At 41.9% G+C, this 22,310-nt stretch overlaps 1 protein-coding gene across 7 annotated transcripts in view; it reads right to left on the bottom strand.

Moving 5' to 3' along the window:
- Positions 1–22,310, bottom strand: part of sgcd (sarcoglycan, delta (dystrophin-associated glycoprotein)) — a 410,547-nt gene that overhangs the window by 4,540 nt on the left and 383,697 nt on the right. For all 7 annotated transcript variants that reach the window (XM_060936506.1, XM_060936508.1, XM_060936507.1 and 4 more), the window contains one exon: positions 12,246–12,369. In XM_060936506.1, the coding sequence (XP_060792489.1) occupies positions 12,246–12,369 (124 nt within the window). The remainder of the gene's footprint in view (positions 1–12,245; positions 12,370–22,310) is intronic.

Below are 22,310 nucleotides of genomic sequence, written 5' to 3'. Positions count from 1 at the left end.
AAACCACTAACCGCGAACAGAAATCCAGTTTTGAAGCCACTAACTCTTTATTCTGCCTGCGTGACTCAACTACGCTATAAATACTGTATGATGTGACTGAAAGCAGTGTCACGCCTCATTATAATGACCATCTATTTTAATTTTAGAAATAAAAAGCCAGATAATAAATTCCTTATTAACCTCACTTACTTGGTCCGAGCCTCCATAATGTCAAGACCCCGGTCTGATATTTTCCTGTAAAGACCTCACGCTCAGTTAATAAGTAGTTAGTAATGTTACAGGAAATTCTCATCTCATCTCATTATCTCTAGCCGCTTTATCCTGTTCTACAGGGTCGCAGGCAAGCTGGAGCCTATCCCAGCTGACTACGGGCGAAAGGCGGGGTTCACCCTGGACAAGTCGCCAGGTCATCACAGGGCTGACACATAGACACAGACAACCATTCACACTCACATTCACACCTACGCTCAATTTAGAGCCACCAGTTAACCTAACCTGCATGTCTTTGGACTGTGGGGGAAACCGGAGCACCCGGAGGAAACCCACGCAGACACGGGGAGAACATGCAAACTCCACACAGAAAGGTGCTCACCAGCTGCTGGGCTTGAACCCAGAACCTTCTTGCTGTGAGGCGACAGCGCTAACCACTACACCACCGTGCCGCCCCAGGAACAAAATAATTCTAAGGCCCACTTTACACGGGGACGGTCTGAAACAAAAACGCAAAAGTCCGTTTTCATTCTCACTTTTTTCTGCGTCTACACGACCGTTTTCAAGGAGGAAATCTGCGTCTATACGGTGACGCATAAATGTGTGGAATTCAATTGGATGTTGTAATAGAGTGTGCCGAGCGGATGGAGTAGTCAGTCAGAATGATGAGCAAAATAAGGAAAATTCTTGTACAAAAATAGTTTTCTTTTTATTCTTAAGCCGGCAGTTAACACACAAACAGGACAAACAAACAAACAAACAAAAAAACACTGATGACAAAACCAACCAACCAACCAACCAACCAACCAAAAAAAAAAAAATTCTGGGACAAAATGCCCACGCAAGCTAGGCTACTCTGGCATTACTCACACAGAGCTCAAGTCATGCGTCCTCTCCCTGCAGAGGCCATCCCCCCCCCCAATGAACAGTGCAGCGCATATTTAAAAGACTACGGCACAGTCTTAACACAATTAAAATCAATCAACACATCTAGACAGATTTTAACAGTTCTAAACATTTTCACTGCATGCATTACACTCCTACAACAATGTGCAGACCTTAAATATTACAACAAACACTTGCGTAAGATTTTTAGACCATTTCTCTCCGCTCTAATGAGCTGCTTTCCCGCGCATCGCGGAAGAAACCTTGAAAAGCGCTTTCAGACCTGCATTCTGGTTTGGTCCCGCACCCGGAAGACTACAGCAGGTAAATGGCTACAAACATTTCTGGCTGATGTTAGATAAACTCTAGCAGAAAAGGATTCAGATGTTAAACATGTGCACTTAATGAATCTTTATACGCTATTGTTTATAGAGTGCTTCGAGATCAGCGCGAACCCAGCGGCGGCCATATTGGAAGTCAAATGTCGCTGTGTCAGTGCATTGTTGTTGCTCAGCGAAGCAAAATGCCGAATACGTGTGTCATTGTTGGCTGTAGTAGCCGGGGGGAAAAGGGTGGCAAAAGCTTCCACAGACTCCCTGAAGTCGTGACAGACCCAGGAATTGCAGCACAGGAGAAAAGCGAGCGGAGGAGACGACAGTGGCTGGCTGCCATTAACTGATCAAATTTAGGACTAGACTGTATCCGGATTTGTTCTGATCACTTTGTGACAGGTAGGTTAAATTGTCTTGAATTTCATAGTTACTAAAATAAATGTGATACAAACTTATCTTTTCTATGTACTTTCAGCAATGATTAATGGATATATTTGTCACATTAGGTAGCTTATGTCTACTGCAGTACATTGTTGCATCAAATGACATTTAAGATCTAGGCCTAGTAATGTTTATGTACACATGCTGTTAGTACAAGTTACATACTAGGCCTACATTTTATTCACTGACTAAAATAATTGATAATTATGCGGCAACAAGCTGGGGTCAGCTTTCCATTCCTTCTCACTAACAGTGTATGGATCCACATTCCCAATGAAACGTACCTTCTCAGCATAACGCTCCCGTGCCTGCTTATCCAAACTATCACAGTAGTGCTCCATCACTTCAGATGTCTAAATTCTTAAAAAATCCAAGCTTCTAAGCCCTCTAACGCGGAAACGAATCAGTGAATGTGTACTCTATGAGCGCTCTGGAGCCAGTGACTTCCAAGATGGCCGCGCCGACCGCATGGTTACTATTTTTAGCATCATCTTGGAGCCCTCTATTGTGAAAACTAATAAATGCTTGCGCTGTTTAAACCTGTGTCGCATCTTTTACTATGAACATGTACCAAACATTTCAGGTTTACATATCTAAAAGTTGTAACAAATGTACCCGTAACAAAACATACTTGTAAAGCCCCCATTACCAAACCCACAGCAAACATACAACACAGATTGTATTTGGAATGTCTTTGCAACTGTGGTTTAGTCCATTGCACTTGACCATTGAAACATGACCAGCGGGAGGAACCGCTGTTTAGTGACAGACGCATTGCGCTCTGTCACAGATGTGCATGCCAGGCGGTGGTGTGAAAGACCTCCGCTATGTCTGCACGCATGCGCAACATCTTCCGTCTTGTCTGATCTGCACATCTGCGCCGCGAAAACTTTGACTACTCTGGCTATGGTAAGTAAGAAAGTAAGTAAAAAAGTAAGAGCGTACTATACCCGCCTCTGTTCATTAACGGTATATGTGCAGATTCGGTATAGATGTTCGAAGGACTCCTGGACGTTTATTAAAGCTGCCAGAGCAGCTTGAAGGTCCGTTGGATCGATGTAATCAGACATGCTCTTACTTTTTTACTTACTTTCTTACTTCCCGGGCTGGCATGTGCAGTATATGACATATGTATGGCGTAAACGCGTACCCGACGTGAGCAGATCCGAGCAGAGTTTCACGTATTGGGTAATTTAGACGGATATGCAACGGGGGCTGTTTTTAACTTATCCACTTTGGAAGGCGTTTAAAATTTTTTCCGTTTTTCAGCCTCGGAAACACCGTCCCCGTGTAGACGAAGGGCACTTCCGATAAAATATTTAGTCATTTTTACCCAACAGCATCCTCGTGTAAACGGGCCCTAAATAATTTTATGTAATACTGGGATCAGACTTCACAAATTCAGTTTAATTTTGATCCGATTTTGTCATAGCCAACAAATTTACAACATCAGATCTGAATATGAACGTCAGGAATGATGACCGGGCCTTTTAGTGTGACATAATTGAAGAATGGTGACAAAATGACAGAATTAAAGATATGTAAAATGTATTAAATATGTAATACAGGGTTTCCCCTAGAAAAACTGGAAAGGGTATTGACCCTCCAAGTGCAGTGAGGTGCAAAGAGCACGCCACCATAGGTGGTGTTTAAGCTGGGGGTCTGGGGGTATGTTGCCCCGGAAATTTTTGAAATGTAAGGGCTGATTTCATGGTTTCTGGTGACATCTAGAGCTGATTTTTTTTTTTTTTTAAACCAGTTCAACATGTTGGGGAAAAGGCTATGTTTTACTTATAATTTTACTGAATTCTCACCCTAAAAACAAACAAACCAAAGTCAATACAGTACCCACTTGCATCTCAAAGGAGACTGCAGTTTATTTCACATCAAACAAAGTGAATGGTGATGCAACATGGCACGAGTTGTTCAAAATACTGATCATTAAATTTTAGCAATAGTGCTGCAGATGACTAAACACTCACTGTCAGACTCGAGCTGCTTAGTAACATGCAGCGAGCTGGCCGTCACGGTCTCACAGCTACAGTCTGCCACTGTTGCGGAGTTGTTTTCCTCACTTTTCTTTGTGAAACACTCCGTAATTAATAATGGTGTTTTGCTTGCTTGCTCATACCCGGCTTGAAGGCTCTGCCATTTTTGCACAAGTTACCTCATCTCATCTCATTATCTCTAGCCGCTTTATCCTGTTCTACAGGGTCGCAGGCAAGCTGGAGCCTATCCCAGCTGACTACAGGTGAAAGGCGGGGTTCACCCTGGACAAGTCGCCAGGTCATCACAGGGCTGACACATATGCCGCTTTTCCACTACCAACGCGGCTGAGTTGGGCTGAGCCGTGCCGTGCTGAGTTGGGCGGAGTCGAGCTGAGTGGGGCTGTTGGAGTTGCATTTCGACTACAACCGCGCTGAACCGTGCTGGCTGGAAGTGGGTGGACACATTGGGTGGAGTTAGCGAAAGTGGGTGGACGTCAGGTGATGTCGTTAGGCGGCGCAAACAGTGACATCAGTGACCTTTTAAGCGGTAGTCTCATAACCCGGAGAGTAAACAATAAACATGGAGGACATGGAGTTGTTGGTGTTGCAGGTCTTGGTGCTGTGGCTTGTTGTCACCGACAACGCCAACAGATACTGGCAAGAGCGTATAGATGAGGCGAGGCGCATAAGGCTTCATAATTCTCGTAATTCGTAATTCTCCTTCTTCCAGGTTTACGGTGTTTACAGATCCCAGCGTGCTCGCGGGGCGTGTGTGGGCATGTGAGAACACTCCTCCTCACCAATCAGTGCACAGGGGAGTGTCTCCTCACGCCCCTAGCCTCACTCAGCTCGGTTTGGCTCGCTTCAGCCCTACTCCAAAACTGTGCGAGTTTTGGGGGCTGAGCAGGGCTGAAGCGAGCTGAGTCGTGCTGTTCTTAGATAGTCGAAACGCGAGCCGTGTCGGGCTGAAGCGAGCTGAAAAAGGGTAGTGGAAAAGGGCCAATAGACACAGACAACCATTCACACTCACATTCACACCTACGGTCAATTTAGAGTCACCAGTTAACCTAACCTGCATGTCTTTGGACTGTGGGGGAAACCGGAGCACCTGGAGGAAACCCACGCGGACACAGGGAGAACATGCAAACTCCGCACAGAAAGGCCCTCGCCGACCACGGCGCTCGAACCCAGACCTTCTTGCTGTGAGGCGACAGCGCTAACCACTACACCACCGTGCAGCCCGCATAAGTTACCTATGAATATTAATTGCACATCGCTCATCCAATCAACCCGGAATACCACACACAATCAGCCAATCAGTGCAGACTACCCTTCTCTGACATGTGTCTGTGAAGGCTCTCAGTCATCCAGGTCATTGTAAACCTTTGGTGCTAAAGAAGGCAACTGGACTTGCCTGAAATCCTTGAAGATGTTTCACCTCTCATCCAAAAGGCTTCTTCAGTTCTGTCTGACTAGTGAGGAGTTCCAGGTATTTATCCTCAAGTGGACCAAAAGCAACCCTAAGGAGAGTCGTTGAGGTCACATGGGTCATTGACCCTCACAGTCATCCTGTAGGGTGTTAGGGTCACTGGAAGCCAGGCGTGAATGGTGTTAGCAGCCTAGAAGGTTGTTAGGGTGATCTGTGGGTTGTTGGCTCTCTCTGCCATCATGTGAGTCATTGAAGTCAGCCGAGTCTTGGTGTGGATGTGTGTTCAGTTTTCTGGGAAGTGTGCCAAGGACTGCATTGTAGGTGACTGATAAGTGGTGTCTCAGACCACCTCGTTTGTTCAGCCATGGCCGTTCCAGGTGGACAAAGATTTGTTCACAGATGCCTTCTTTGACATCAGCTTTGAACTTGGGTCAAGTTCAGGGCCATGGGTTTGCATGGACTGTTGATTACCTGCTCAGAGGCTACAAAACATGTGTGTTGATTCTAGTTTTATACTGTAGGCCTAAATTGTAAGTGTCACGGCAGTGGTTTAACCGGTAGCAGCATGTCACTAAGCTTCTCGGTCAATAAACTGAGCATAGCATGGCCGCGACACTATGATGCTTTTGGGATAACCCTGTAATGATATATAACAATTAAAATAATATATGTAAAAATATATAAAATGTAAACCACGTCTATCTGTGTGGAAGGAAAAATAGCCATGTGGATGGAATAAAGTTAGTTATTGCTACAATTATTGCATAATAGATTCGAGAAGTCGAGCAAATCAGGGTTTTGTATTTTCTCACCTCGAGTGATGAGTCCTACTGTATGATGTGTTCCTGGATACAGTGGTGCTTGAAAGTTTGTGAACCCTTTATAATTTTCTATAGTTCTGCATAAATATGACCTAAAACATCATCAGATTTTCACACAAGTCCTAAAAGTAGATAAAGAGAACCCAGTTAAACATATGAGTCAAAAATATTATACTCAGTCATTTATTTATTGAGGAAAATGATCCAATATTACATATCTGTGAGTGGCAAAAGTATGTGAACCTTTGCTTTCAGTATCTGGTGTGAGCCCCTTGTGCAGCAATAACTGCAACTAAACGTTTGCGGTAACTGTTGATCAGTCCTGCACACCAGCTTGGAGGAATTTTAGCCCGTTCCTCCGTACAGAACAGCTTCAACTCTGGGATGTTGGTGGGTTTCCTCACATGAACTGCTCGCTTCAGGTCCTTCCACAACATTTCCATTGGATTAAGGTCAGGACTTTGACTTGGCCATTCCAAAACATTCACTTTATTCTTCTTTAACCATTCTTTGGTAGAACGACTTGCGTGCTTAGGCTCGTTGTCTTGCTGCATGACCCACCTTCTCTTGAGATTCAGTTCATGGACAGATGTCCTGACATTTTCCTTTAGAATTCGCTGGTATAATTCAGAATTCATTGTTCCATCAATGATGGCAAACCGTCCTGGCCCAGATGCAGCAAAACAGGCCCAAACCATGATACTACCGCCACCATGTTTCACAGATGGGATAAGGTTCTTATGCTGGAATGCAGTGTTTTCCTTTCTCCAAATATAGCGCTTCTCATTTAAACCAAAAAGTTCTATTTTGGTCTCATCCGTCCACAAAACATTTTTCCAATAGCCTTCTGGCTTGTCCACGTGATCTTTAGCAAACTGCAGACGAGCAGCAATGTTCTTTTTGGAGAGCAGTGGCTTTCTCCTTGCAACCCTTCCATGCACACAATTGTTGTTCAGTGTTCTCCTGATGGTGGATTCATGAACATTAGCCAATGTGAGAGAGGCCTTCAGTTGCTTAGAAGTTATCCTGGGGTCCTTTGTGACCTCGCCGACTATTACACGCCTTGCTCTTGGAGTGATCTTTGTTGGTCGACCACTCCTGGGGAGGGTAACAATGGTCTTGAATTTCCTCCATTTGTACCCAATCTGTCTGACTGTGGATTGGTGGAGTCCAAACTCTTTAGAGATGGTTTTATAACCTTTTCCAGCCTGATGAGCATCAACAACGCTTTTTCTGAGGTCCTCAGAAATCTCCTTTGTTCATATCATGATCCACAAACATGTGTTGTGAAGATCAGACTTTGATAGATCCCTGTTCTTTAAATAAAACAGGGTGCCCACTCACACCTGATTGTCATCCCATTGATTGAAAACACCTGACTCTAATTTCACCTTCAAATTAACTGCTAATCCTAGAGGTTCACATACTTTTGCCACTCACAGATATGTAATATTGGATCATTTTCCTCAATAAATAAATGACCAAGTATACTATTTTTGTCTCATTTGTTTAACTGGGTTCTCTTTATCTACTTTTAAGACTTGTGTGAAAATCTGATGATGTTTTAGGTCATATTTATGCAGAAATATAGAAAATTCTAAAGGGTTCACAAACTTTCAAGCACCACTATAGCTGTGATTGACAGCTTCTTGCCCCTCCTTCCCAACAACACGCAAGGACATGAATGAACAAAAATATGTCGTCCGACCCCAGTATAAGGAATAACACACTCACTAATGTTCTCTCTCTCTCAATTTGAAATAATCCACACCTCCTGACTAATCAAAGTTGAGAATTCATCCCTGCTGTGCTGTAATACATATTAATGTCTTTAGCTAAATTGGATATGATTAGATATGTACAAACTATAACCTTCCATCTGATCCAATATTGTATTTTCTTTCCATCGTCTCAGATCTTTGATTGCCTAATTAGACGTTGGTGGAAGGTATCTGACTTTCTAGAGCTTTTATTTATGTATTTAATTATTTTATCATTCAAGCCTCTCAGGATGTTCATAAACACCATGGCGTCCTGTAAGCCGCTGACTGAGGATCATCAAAATAAAGATAATCAATTCTTTACAAAGCACACGAAGGCTGAACATTTCCTGAAGGGATTTTAATCAGTAAGAAGAAATCACACACTGAGTGAGTGAAGAAACGAAAACTGAGAAGTGGTTCAGTATTACAAGGCAATGATTTAAACATCTCCATAAGCTCCTTCAGTAAAAGGTTTTGGAATGAGCTTCTTCAATCCCAACACTTGAATATGATTTTGAGACGCATGATTCTATTAGGATGAGAAAGTCACAATGGGACATGTTTGGAGTTTGGCCAAAGAGGTGTTGCTGATTGAACGGGTGCCGAAACCTTTGCACGTGCCTCGTTTGCTAATTTAGATGTTTCGAGGTGACAGACATGAGGAACATATGAAATGTTTGTTCTATGCAGAGATGAGAAGATGAAGTCATCAAAAGCATGATTTCTCCAAGGGTGTACAAACTTTTGCATCCAACTGTTGCAAGTTCATATGACACTTCTTTTTGTTTTTAGGGTCAAATCTACTTCAGTGGGTTAAGGCTTTGGGTTACTGATCGGAGAGTTGGAGGTTCGAGCCTCAGCACCATCAAGCTGCTGTGAGCGCAATAATATACACACACTGGCCACTTTATTAGGAACACCCCTACATTCACCTGCAGTGGTTTGATGCAGTTCCTTAATCAGCCGATCCCTCGACAGCAGCACGATGCATCAAATCACGCAGATACAAATCAAGAGCTTCAGTTAATGTTCACAATGTTCAAACATCAGAATGGGAAAAATTATGATCTCGCAGTGAAGTGTGACTTTCTTTCTTTCACTGTGGTATGGGTGTTGGTTTGAGCCAGATGGACTGCTGGTTTGAGTATTTCAGAAACTGCTGATCTCCTTCCTGGGGTTTTCACACACAACAGTCTGTAGAGTTTACACAGAATGGTGCGGAAAACAAAAAACATCGAGTGAGTGAGCGACAGTTCTGTGGGTGGAAACAAACCAATCGCCTTGTTGATAAGAGAGGGTCAGAGGAAAATGGACAGATTTGAGGTGGTTCGAGCTTTTTTTTTTTCCAGGAAGGCTATAGTAACTCATATAATCACTCTTTACAACCGTGGTGAGCAGAAAAGCATCTCAGCATGCAACAGCAGAAGAACACATTGGGTTCTTATGTTTTGGATTGTGATTAATATTCCACATGTGGTCATGGAACAGCTTAAAAAGTGAGCGTGCTGGTAGTACGAAGATATAAGATTGATGATATGTGACTTGAAGTATTTCATTAAGCTGAACTCGTACAGTATTTCCTATAAGACTGCCGTGGAATAGCTTCTTGCAAAGACACAGGAATTGTCCTCCATCACCTGGAACAACATTCTGCCTGTCTGCCGTGCAATAGTTTGGACAAAGCAGCTCATGTTATCAACACTGTAACTCCATCAGACCACAAAAAAAGACATTTGAGATGTTTGTAACCGTCCTCTCTGGAATAGTCAAACTCCACTTGTCCAACCGATGTGAAACCACTTCAGTGACATAAGCACCACAGACAGTCTCACTTAGACAAAACTCTCAGCTATTCACAGCCAAACCGTATCGCTCTCATTTCTCTCTCTCTCTCTCTGTGGACTCTAGAGAGCATTACCGCTGCCTGTGGAGGAGCCCATCAGGATATAAAAAAAGGTAAAAGGAGTCATTACCGACAGCCTTGGGGAAGCATTTCCATCAAATGACCTGGAACACTTTTTAAGCAGTGGTCTCAGCTGATTCTCCAGACATCTGCTGGAGAGCAAAGTTGAGTGTGAAGGCAAGAGGCAAGCTGGAAGGCTTTTTTTTTTGGGACTAATTGTACCGGAACCTCTGTGGGACTGCTGAGCAGCAGTGGTGGTGTCTCTATTCTCCCAGCCAGGAGTGCCAAGAACTGCTGTAATGGAGTATGAAAGCATTGGGGGGGTATATGAGGAATAATACAATAAGGAATTACATTTTTAAAAAATCCACGCTGGGGTTGCGTGATACTCCGTGACAGTTATCCACGTACGCTACAGCTGTTTACCAACAACTGGTGGTGGTGGAGTGGTGATCACTGTCGCCTCATCGAGAGAAGGTTCTGGGTTCGAATCTTGTGACTGACTGGGGTCTTTCTGCATAAAGTCTGCATGTTCTCCTCATGCCTCCAGGTGCTCTGGTTTCCACATGTCCAAAGACGTGGATTTGGTCAACTGGCTACTCGAAATTGACTGAGTGTGAAATGGTTTATAGATTGGTGACCTGCCCAGGGTGAACCCTGCCTATTGTACTGGACACGTATATGGACTACCTAGTAACTTGATCGCAAAGCTACTGTACAATGCATGCAAAATGCAGCTGCTCTGGTTCTGTACCACGCACCTTAGTTTTGCTCTATAATGCCACTTCTTTATGATTTGCACTGGCTTCCAGTTAAGTTTAGGATAGATTTTAAGATTATTATCATCACTTTTAAGTGCATTCATAATATGGCTCCACAGCATCGTTCTAGCTTGCTAACTTTCAAATCTAACTCCAGTTCAGAGTTTTAGATCTAACAATAAGTTCCTCCTGTCAGCACCAAACTTTAGAACTCCGCCTACTCTTGGTGACGGAGCCTTTATGGCTGCTGCACCGAAACTATGGAACTCTTTGCCTGTGGAACTATATTCTTTTAGCTATTTCTGTTTCTTTTAAATACTTGATAACAAAGCTGCCATTTTGGTTTTCTCTACTCATGGTACGTATATGAGCTGATATCCTAATAGTAGAGTAGCCAATCAGAGCGCACGATTGCTCATATCCACTGAATGTGGATCAAATATCTCTCATTTCATCTCATTATCTCTAGCCGCTTTATCCTGTTCTACAGGGTCGTAGGCAAGCTGGAGCCTATCCCAGCTGACTACGGGCGAAAGGCGGGGTACACCCTGGACAAGTCGCCAGGTCATCACAGGGCTGACACATAGACACAGACAACCATTCACACTCACATTCACACCTACGCTCAATTTAGAGTCACCAGTTAACCTAACCTGCATGTCTTTGGACTGTGGGGGAAACCGGAGCACCTGGAGGAAACCCACGCGGACACGGGGAGAACATGCAAACTCCACACAGAAAGGCCCTCACCGGCCACGGGGCTCGAACCCGGACCTTCTTGCTGTGAGGCGACAGCGCTAACCGCTACACCACCGTGCCGCCCTGTAACATGGAGCATCAGGTTTTATTCTTGCTTACATTATAGCAGCTATAAACAGTCATTCCTTCATCATTATCAGCATCAATCTCTCTCTTTTTCCTGTCTTGAAATTAAAGTTTTCTCAGCTTTACACAGTACCGAGAGCCTGGAAGACGTTTCCTGACACTGAAGACTCCTTCCATAACTGTTACATAAACGTAACACTTTCTAAACAGAAAGAAAACTTCACAACATCAACGACTGTATAGTTTACTTTGTTGCATTAACATCAGTATGTTTTCTTTTAATCTGTTTATTATTAGGCTTAATGGAGTAGATCACATGTCCACCATATGAGTCCCTGTGTTGTTCCTGCCGTTACTATAGAAATGATAATGCATCAGAAGGAGCACATTAATCTAAACCATGTGATTTCTCCAGCCGGCTCTCCAATCAGAGCAGCTGCTTTACCGTGATCACCCTTTTAGAACGGTTTCACCTCCACAACCTCGAGACTAGGTCTATAATTATCCTTTATAGCAGGATTTGTTGTAATTATTCATATATTTTGTGAACATATGGTGATGATCTTTCTATTTCTCAAACTCTGCAATAACAAGTGTGCTCCTTACAAGGTTATCAGTTCCCTCCAAATGTTGGGTCATGGATTATCTCCTATAATTGCCATTGATGTATGGCAGCCTGAATATTAAGCTTGGGGCACTGCGGAAGAGGAGGGACCATATGGAAATGAGCGATGCACTCCTCTGGATATGAACCGATGGCAGATGGGGATGTAGGAAATGTGAAATGGATCAACTTGTCCAACATGTCGTGGTGTCAACAGCTTGTGTGTGTGTGTGTGTGTGTGTGTGTGTGTGTGTGTGTGTGTGTGTGTGTTGAGGACATTTACCTCTCCGTCTTTTGACTCCAGGCGCAGGTCACTTCTGCAGGTGGCTTGAATGTCACCAGCTTCGGCTTGAATCTGCACACCTTTCGGAGCCTCCATAAACAGGGAACGTGTTGGAGATTCCAAACTGCGGAACAGAAGGAGTTGAGAAAACACACACACACACGTGCATTTGAGTAACAATCAGAAACTGAAATACACGACTGAAAAGGTTTCTGTTTTGCATTCTTTTCTAATTTAACCAACAGGTTTCATTACAGATCACATTCTCGCCATCAATGTGAAAAGTAAAATCTTTGAAATATTTACATGAATTTCAGTTTATTCGGATTTGTTTTGTGCAAAACCTCATGATCTGTTTTCGATCAAATCCATGATCAGGAGTGTCGTCTGATCACACGCTTCAGTAGAAGAGATTTGACATGGGGAAAATCAGACTTTTCCTCCAAAGCGGTTATTAACACAGTGCAGAATCTTCAGTATTAAATATTAAAATTGACTGAACATTTACTTTTTAATTCGTTTGTTAACCTTCTGTTCATTTCAGTGCAGTCTGCTGTAAATCACTTCCTGCTTTAGTCTACAGTGTGGCTGAATTTTCAAATCGTATTCTAACAGCGTGGCTCTGACAGCCGTTCCAGCTGTTCCATAAACAAAATGCACTCATTCGAATACATTATCGTTTCTATAGTAACAGCTGACTTACAGGGAATTTGTACAATGAACACACATCATCTAAGGTGAATAATAAATGCAAATATGTTGTTTTTCACTTAAAGAAAAATATGTAATCATTGATATGGTCAAGTTCTCTCTTTGGCAACTCTGTTGGTTTATATAATATTTATGGAAGGAGTCTCCAGTGTCAGCGTTTTGTAACAGTCAGTATGTATAGAGAAGGAGGAGTTTACACTTTCCAGTTGCTCAGTAAAGTGATATGATTTTTATTTTTTGTCTTATTAACTACTCGAGAGGGAGTTAAAATAAAGAGAAGCTGGTGAGGGAATGACTGTTTATAGCTGCGAAATATGATATATAAGCTGTAAGACATAAGATGAGACATAAGACAAGATATAAGGCATAAGATACAAGATATTCAATAAGCCATAAAACAATATATACCGTAAGCCAAGATACAATATATAAGGCATAAGAGATAAGACAAGATACAAGACATAAGGCATAAGAGAGAAGGCATAGAACAAGATATAAGATGAGAGACGAGATACAAGATATAAGTCATAAGATATAAGATGAGATAAGATGAGACATGTGATATAGGATGGGATGTAAGGCATAAGCTGTAATACAAGGTGTAAGATATAAGATAAGCCAAAGGACAAGACATATAAGGCATAAGATATAAGATGAGATACAAGATGTGATATGAGATACAAGACAAAAGGCATAAGATACAAGACAAGATATAAGATAAGAGACAAGGCACAAGATATAAGATGAGAGAGGAGATACAAGATCTAAGATGAGAAGATATAGGATGAGATACGAGATATAAGATACAAGATGAGATATAAGATGAGATACAAGATATAAGACAAGATATAAGGCATGCGATACAAGATGAGATATAAGGCATAAGATATAATATGAGGGACGAGGTACAAGAAATAAGATTAGATATAAGGCGTAAGATAAGACAATGCATAAGATTATTATAAGAGTAAAAAGCCTTATTGTTGTTGATGGTAGATGCCACAATACAATTTTTAAATAGATTTTATAATCTAACAGAATTTGGGTTTACTGACGCTGGGAAATTGTACTGGAATAAAACAGGAAATGCTGAATGCTCAGAAAGTGCATCCATTTGTCTTCTATGCCAAAGAGCTGAAATTAATCATGCAGTGCACCTTCACACAAAGTAGATGTGGTGAGAAATCGTTTTGTATACCTGGGAGAGTGTGAGGAGCTGGAAGGCGGACGGATCCCAGGAGATGTTATCATTAACGCCACTTTTCCCCCCCCTGAATATAATTGAAGATTTCTGAGGCGAGTATGAGAACAAGAGTTTTTCTGTAATTGTTCCTCAAATGATGCACACATTTGGACAGAAGAAGCTTTATAGGCTTATAGTCTTTGTTTGGAAAAGCAGTTAAGGTCAGAGTCATATTTTATGTCGTTAATTCTTCAGGGAAGCTCCTTCAGAGAAAGACATGGACTCTATCTCACTTCAAACATGACATTCGAAGTCAATTATAGCTCTCACTTACTTAACTGTTTGTGCTTTAAGGGATATTTATACCACGGCGCTGTTGAATTCTTCAGTCAGAAGCTGTGCAATAATCGCTATAACAGTTTGTATGTTAAAGCACTCGGTCTAAAACATTATCGTTTCTATAGCAACAGCTCAGTCACAGGAACTTGGACAGTGGATGCTTCACATAGGCTAATAAAAAAAAAAGCACATTTTAAAAAAGTGTTCTTTAATGAAGAAAAAAGGATTATTGTTGATAGCTTGATATTAAGCTTTCTACAGACACGTATCGATCATTTCTGGAAGGAGTCTCCAGTGTCAGTGCTTTGGAATGTTCAGTAAGATCATCCTGTAACATTAAAGGGGAAATACACCCCCAGCTCTGAGTCTAACTCCACCCACTGTATAATTTTGAAAATGCAGAAGAGAGGGGAAGGGGGTGGAGCTGAGAGGGGGAGGGGCAGGGAAGGGAAGGTGGCCCACCCACCTCTGGTTAGAGGGTGTTAATTTTTTTTGGATGGGGGGAAAATGGAATAGAAATTTCATGATGTCAAGAACTACTAAACAATCGACTCTACATCGGCATTGGCCTTGCAAGGTTCAGGATGATTTTTAACCACTGGATGGCGTTTTGAGCTGTTTTCTCATCTCATCTCATTATCTGTAGCTGCTTTATCCTGTTCTACAGGGTCGCAGGCGAGCTGGAGCCTATCCCAGCTGACTACGGGCGAAAGGCGGGGTACACCCTGGACAAGTCGCCAGGTCATCACAGGGCTGACACATAGACACAGACAACCATTCACACTCACATTCACACCTACGCTCAATTTAGAGTCACCAGTTAACCTAACCTGCATGTCTTTGGACTGTGGGGGAAACCGGAGCACCCGGAGGAAACCCACGCGGACACGGGGAGAACATGCAAACTCCGCACAGAAAGGCCCTCGCCGGCCACAGGGCTCGAACCCGGACCTTCTTGCTGTGAGGCGACAGCGCTAACCACTACACCACCGTGCCGCCCCCAATCCACAAAATGTAGATTTTTATTTTTAAAAATGGTAATTTTGTCAATATTAACACCAGCATTGAGGTGTTTCATCACAGCACAGTCATATCATTAAGCTAAAAAAAACCCCACACATTTACGGTAAGTGTAGGGGAGAGCGGGGTAAGATGAGCCACTTTTTACATTTTTCATCATAACTACATGTTAAAGCCATTTTTGCTTCCAGTCTACACACCATACCAAATTTCAAAGTGTACTGTTACTATCTGAGCAAAAAATAATTGATAAGCTCTTATGGTTAGAGTGATATTACCTCTTGAAAAAAAAATGTCAAGTGGCTCAACTTACCCCATGCACGGGGTAAGATGAGCCAACACAAAACATGTTAGGTTAACAAAGTAAACAACTTTTATTATTAGAAATGCAATCAGTGAATCAAGTCAAGTCAATCAAGTGGGGGATAGGGCCGTTGCATAGAGAAGGGGAGATGAAGAGAGAGGTGATAGAACGAGATGGGATAGGGAGGGATAGATAGATGGACAGAGAGAGAGAGATATGCATAGATAGATAGAAAGAGGGATGGTTAGAGAGGGAATGAGAGATATACTATATTATAGAAATTACTAAAACAGTAGAGCAGTGCCAAAAAATCTTATTTCTTTCAGTAGGTTAAAACATTGCTAAAACATGCAGCAATCATTCCATCAATCATTCAATCATTTCATCATTATTCAATGTTCCAAGCATTCAAATTGCAAGGGAACACCATTTGCCTCTCCCTCCGTGCTGTCCCACCAACAGTAAAGGGGCGGGGCAATTTTTTCACAATATCCTGTCTTGACAGGACAGCCTCATCTTTCTCTTTGAAGACAAAGGTTGGCTTTCTTGCAGAGCCATGGCATGACCAGCTTCTTTTGAGAAATCTTGCCTCTATTTCGAAGACATCCAATTTGATTATCTGGCCAATGAAGTAATGCACTTTCACCAACTTGGTCTCTACCTCTCCATTCTTTATCTTTTCAATGAACCTAGTCAGAGTCATCCTGTCCAAATGCATATCCCTCGCCACAGCCCGAATAGGCCTGCCTTTCCTGACTTCCTCTGCGGCTCTCTCCAAAACTGCACGGGATTGTGCGGCCCTGTCTGTTTTTCTTTTGTATGAGTGTGGCATCATGCACACCTGTAATAACAGAGGGCATTATTTTATTTATTAAAAACCTTTTAAACACATTATTTATATTAACATGTTATTTATTTGTTTATTTGTTGTTGTTGTTGTTGTTGTCATATATGACCAGTAAATGTGAAAACTTAAGTGTCATCCATATTGGGTAAGCTCAGCCACCAATGGGGTAAGTTGAGCCAGTGGCTCAACTTGCCCCATATCTAATGGCTCATCTTACCCCGTGGCCACCATTTTGTAGAAAAATGCTAATAAAGGGGATTAGGCTAATCAAAATTATTTTTATTAGCATTCATATCATAGCTTAGAAAGCCACTAACTTAACCCTAATGTGTCTAAATATTATTCTACTTTTGTCTTCTCTAAATCATCTTCACTGTGGACAAACATGGAATTGACTTAGAAAGCACAAAAACACATTTTTATAAATATCTCCCTCACCTAGTTTGACATGTGGTGCTCCTCTCCACAAGTGTAAGTAAATGGTCCCGCCCCCCTTTGAATGTGGTCACATGGTCACATTTGTTTACTGTTTCTTAGAAACAGGGGGTGGCTCATCTTACCCCCTGGCTCATCTTACCCCGCTCTCCCCTACAGCACTTCTTTAAAGCTATACTGCTTTTCAGATTTTTCAAGTGTAGGCCATAAAAGAATTTTCCCTGACACACAGTTATTTTTGTTTAGTGACCGAATGCCACTGAATTTGAATCACAGACTTCCAATTTTATTACTTTTTTAAAATAGAACAATGAATGACTTTAGAGCCACGTGGCCCTAAATTCTCCACTATTTTTTCCTGCTTCACCATGACCCAATCCAAGATATTACGTCATGCATCACGTGGTGGGCTTTCCCCGTTCACGCAAGGCATTGTGGGATACAAATTTGAAACAGGAGAGAAAAATGGAGGACGTGAGTGTGCGAATGAAACGTGAAAGACCGACTACAGTAACGGAAAGAAAGTGAGAAGAAAAGACGTTATGTTATATACGAAGGAAAGGAAACGCAGGACCAAACTAATAAATATGGGCGCTCAGCGAGCACCTCGGTGTGATCAGCTGCTCGTTTAGCGACAGAATGATGGAACTGTCAGTGCACGCTCAAAGGGAAACCTGTAGATGGCAGTAATGCAACACTGTGGATGCCAGCTGCTGTAAAACCCAAAAGAAGAAGAAGAAGGTAAACCTGCGCATGCGCACACGGACTTCCTCTGTCTGCTTGACTGCACAAAGCAAGCAATTTCATGCACATTATTTGCTTTAATCCCCTCAAATTAAATAACTTCCCAGCCACAGAATGGCCTGATATTTTGAGAGATATTACAGAAATAAACAGATATCACAATCACCACATTTCAGAGGGAACTTGGAGCAATTAATTAAAAATTGTAATCATCAGCACCAAAAAAAAAAAAAAAAACCCTTGTGGTGTTAGAGGAATAATATACTATGGGTTTCGCTGTTATTGGAAAATAATCCCCTTCATGGTAGTAACAGCATTCCGCACCATCATCCCAGCGTGGATTAGTTTCCAAGAAAAGCATGACCTGAAGTCAATCATAATAATAATAAAGAACCAAAGCAGTTGATGTAAATAAGATCTTTTCTGCTTGTCCTCTCTCTCCAGCGCTGTTAGCCATTTTTAAGGAGCTTTGCAAAGCAATTATCACCCTTACATCCACAATTCACAATTAATCGTCTTTTGGCAAGTTTCTGTCATATCTCACAAAATTATATCTGTAGTGAATTAGTCCAGATTTTCCTGAGCCAAGAACACTGTGAAGTGAGAATTTGCCTTGACCACACAAAAGGGGAAAAAACCCACATAATTTTCAGCTAAGTGTGTTTACCCAGCGAAGAAGAGAGTAGCTTTATACGACAGCAGACAGACCGCGGCGTTTATGTAAGATAATAAGCAAACATGGATAAGAGATAACAAGTGAAGCATTAAATGATAACTTCTTGTTTGTGCAGGAATTTGATGAGAACATGGCAATGCTGCTAATGAGCCATTATTCAGGCAAGATTAGCATTGCTTCAGATAAAAGAGAGTAAAGGAGCATTTCAGCAAAGCCAAAGTAAACCGGGGGAAAAATAATAAAATAAAATAATCGACCATATCTAAATAACAGCGGTAAATAAGTTCATCACGTTGACGGCATTTAATTCAGACACGTCTCATAAAGCGAGAGGTATTTCACCGGGTTAAGTGGGTGTAAAATTGGCATCGGTAGTCTGAACAGACATGAAAGCAGCCTTGATGGTTTAAAAATCCTCTGCTTGTCCTGTTGAACTTCAAACGACGTTGACATCTGCGAGATACGGCTGTTGGGGCGGAGGTGAAGGAATGTTCCACAGCGCAGCAGATTATGTCAGTCTCCTGGGATGGGTGTAGGAAGATGATGAATTGATAGCGTATGAATAATGAACAGAAATCTTATCGATCCCTTTTTTAAGGAGGAGAATAGAGATGACATGATTTGCATTCTTACTGGACGGTACAGTGAAGGGAAATCATTATCCTGACCTTTTATCTTTATCTAATACAGTATTTCCTGTGCATCTACTGTATATCCACTTCCATTTACACACAATGTCTTTTATAACTTTGTTTTAAAAAAATGATCAGGGACAACATTAAACACCCAAATGGAAAAAGCTACAGAGTCGTAGCTAAGACTTTAAACATCCCTGTTAGTCTGATCGGTTCCATAATATGCAGGTGGAACATTCTTGAAACCACAACTACAGTAGCGTTTGAAAGTTTGTGAACCCTTTAGAATTTTCTATATTTCTGCATAAATATGACCTAAAACATCATCAGATTTTCACACAAGTCCTAAAAGTAGATAAAGAGAACCCAGTTAAACAAATGAGACGAAAATATTATACTTGGTCATTTATTTATTGAGGAAAATGATCCAATATTACATATCTGTGAGTGGCAAAAGTATGTGAACCTCTAGGATTAGCAGTTAATTTGAAGGTGAAATTAGAGTCAGGTGTTTTCAATCAATGGGATGACAATCAGGTGTGAGTGGGCACCCTGTTTTATTTAAAGAACAGGGATCTATCAAAGTCTGATCTTCACAACACATGTTTGTGGAAGTGTATCATGGCACGAACAAAGGAGATTTCTGAGGACCTCAGAAAAAGCGTTGTTGATGCTCATCAGGCTGGAAAAGGTTACAAAACCATCTCTAAAGAGTTTGGACTCCACCAATCCACAGTCAGACAGATTGTGTACAAATGGAGGAAATTCAAGACCATTGTTACCCTCCCCAGGAGTGGTCGACCAACAAAGATCACTCCAAGAGCAAGGCGTGTAATAGTCGGCGAGGTCATAAAGGACCCCAGGAAAACTTCTAAGCAACTGAAGGCCTCTCTCACATCGGCTAATGTTCATGAGTCCACCATCAGGAGAACACCGAACAACAATGGTGTGTATGGCAGGGTTGCAAGGAGAAAGCCACTGCTCTCCAAAAAGAACATTGCTGCTTGTCTGCAGTTTGCTAAAGATCATGTGGACAAGCCAGAAGGCTATTGGAAAAAATTTTTGTGGATGGATGAGACCAAAATAGAAGTTTTTGGTTTAAATGAGAAGCGTTAAGTTTGGAGAAAGGAAAACACTGCATTCCAGCATAAGAACCTTATCCCATCTGTGAAACATGGTGGTGGTAGTGTCATGGTTTGGGCCTGTTTTGCTGCATCTGGGCCAGGACGGCTTGCCATCATTGATGGAACAATGAATTCTGAATTATACCAGAGAATTCTAAAGGAAAATGTCAGGACATCTGTCCATGAAATGAATCTCAAGAGAAGGTGCGTCATGCAGCAAGACAACGACCCTAAGCACACAAGTCGTTCTACCAAAGAATGGTTAAAGAAGAATAAAGTTAATGTTTTGGAATGGCCAAGTCAAAGTCCTGACCTTAATCCAATGGAAATGTTGTGGAAGGACCTGAAGCGAGCAGTTCATGTGAGGAAACCCACCAACATCCCAGAGTTGAAGCTGTTCTGTACGGAGGAACGGGCTAAAATTCCTCCAAGCCGGTGTGCAGGACTGATCAACAGTTACCGGAAACGTTTAGTTGCAGTTATTGCTGCACAAGGGGCTCACACCAGATACTGAAAGCAAAGGTTCACATACTTTTGCCACTCACAGATATGTAATATTGGATCATTTTCCTCAATAAATAAATAACCAAGTATAATATTTTCGTCTCATGTGTTTAACTGGGTTCTCTTTATTTACTTTTAGGACTTGTGTGAAAATCTGATGATGTTTTAGGTCATATTTATGCAGAAATATAGAAAGGGTTCAAAAACTTCCAAGCACCACTGTAATCATCTAAGGAGGCAAAAGAAAAGCCAGCAATTACATGAAAAGATTTGCAGGACGACCTGAAAGCAGCAGAAGCAACAGTTACACAGAGAACAATAAGCAGTGAACTGTACCACAATCATCTCGCACTAAATACTTCTGCTAGCAAAGAAGCATGTCTGGAAGTATTTAGACAAACTCTTCTGGAACAGTCAGACAAAACAAAAAATACAATTCTGTTATTCAGTAATTAAGCTCGTCAGGTTCGGAGAAAGAATTGTTGCGCATACGATCCCAAGAACATCATATCCATGGTGGTGGGAGCATCATGATATCTACAGTACTATGTAAAAGTCTCAGGCACCCTATTTATTTTTTTTTTTCATATAAACTTTATAGATTTCTTTTTATGACTTCTACATTGGGCGGCACGGTGGTGTAGTGGTTAGCGCTGTTGCCTCACAGCAAGAAGGTCCTGGGTTTGAGCCCCGTGGCCGGCGAGGGCCTTTCTGTGTGGAGTTTGCATGTTCTCCCCGTGTCTGCGTGGGTTTCCTCCGGGTGCTCCGGTTTCCCCCACAGTCCAAAGACATGCAGGTTAGGTTAACTGGTGACTCTAAATTGAGCGTAGGTGTGAATGTGAGTGTGAATGGTTGTCTGTGTCTATGTGTCAGCCCTGTGATGACCTGGCGACTTGTCCAGGGTGAACCCCGCCTTTCGCCCGTAGTCAGCTGGGATAGGATCCAGCTCGCCTGCGACCCTGTAGAACAGGATAAAGCGGCTAGAGATAATGAGATGAGATGAGAAAATTAAATGTTACAGAAAATTTTTTTAATATATCTGAGCAGCATATTCCATCAGAGAGCACTTTTCAGATTAAAAAAGAAACCATAATGAAGGTTACTGGGTTTTGGTGTAAAATGAAGACGTGAGTGTGACAGTCAAAGTGTCCAGAAGAACTGTGGCTGGTTCTGGAAGATGCTCAGGAAAACCTACAGATCATTTCCACATAAAACTGCACTCACTGGACCTCAGACGGATATTTTTTTTAAAGCAAAGCAAAATTGGTCTCACACACAATGCTGACTTTGTTTCATTTATTATGGCTCACTGATTATAGTATATTTTTAATGTTGAAACATTTAATTTCATTATTTTTAAGCCATTTTTGCTCTACATCATTTCTTTACATGTGACTAAGACTTTTGCGCAGTACTGTGCGTCACTACCAGGACGTATTAGAGGAGAATTTAATCTCATTGGTTAAGAAAGCGAATCTGTGCAGACGACAGGACAGCGACCGAAAATGCACAACTAAAATAATTTGCGTGGCCTCACCAATCT

Source organism: Neoarius graeffei, chromosome 12 (assembly GCF_027579695.1).
Source record: "Neoarius graeffei isolate fNeoGra1 chromosome 12, fNeoGra1.pri, whole genome shotgun sequence".
NCBI classification, from domain to species: domain Eukaryota; kingdom Metazoa; phylum Chordata; class Actinopteri; order Siluriformes; family Ariidae; genus Neoarius; species Neoarius graeffei.
This window is presented reverse-complemented; position numbering and strand designations above follow the sequence as displayed.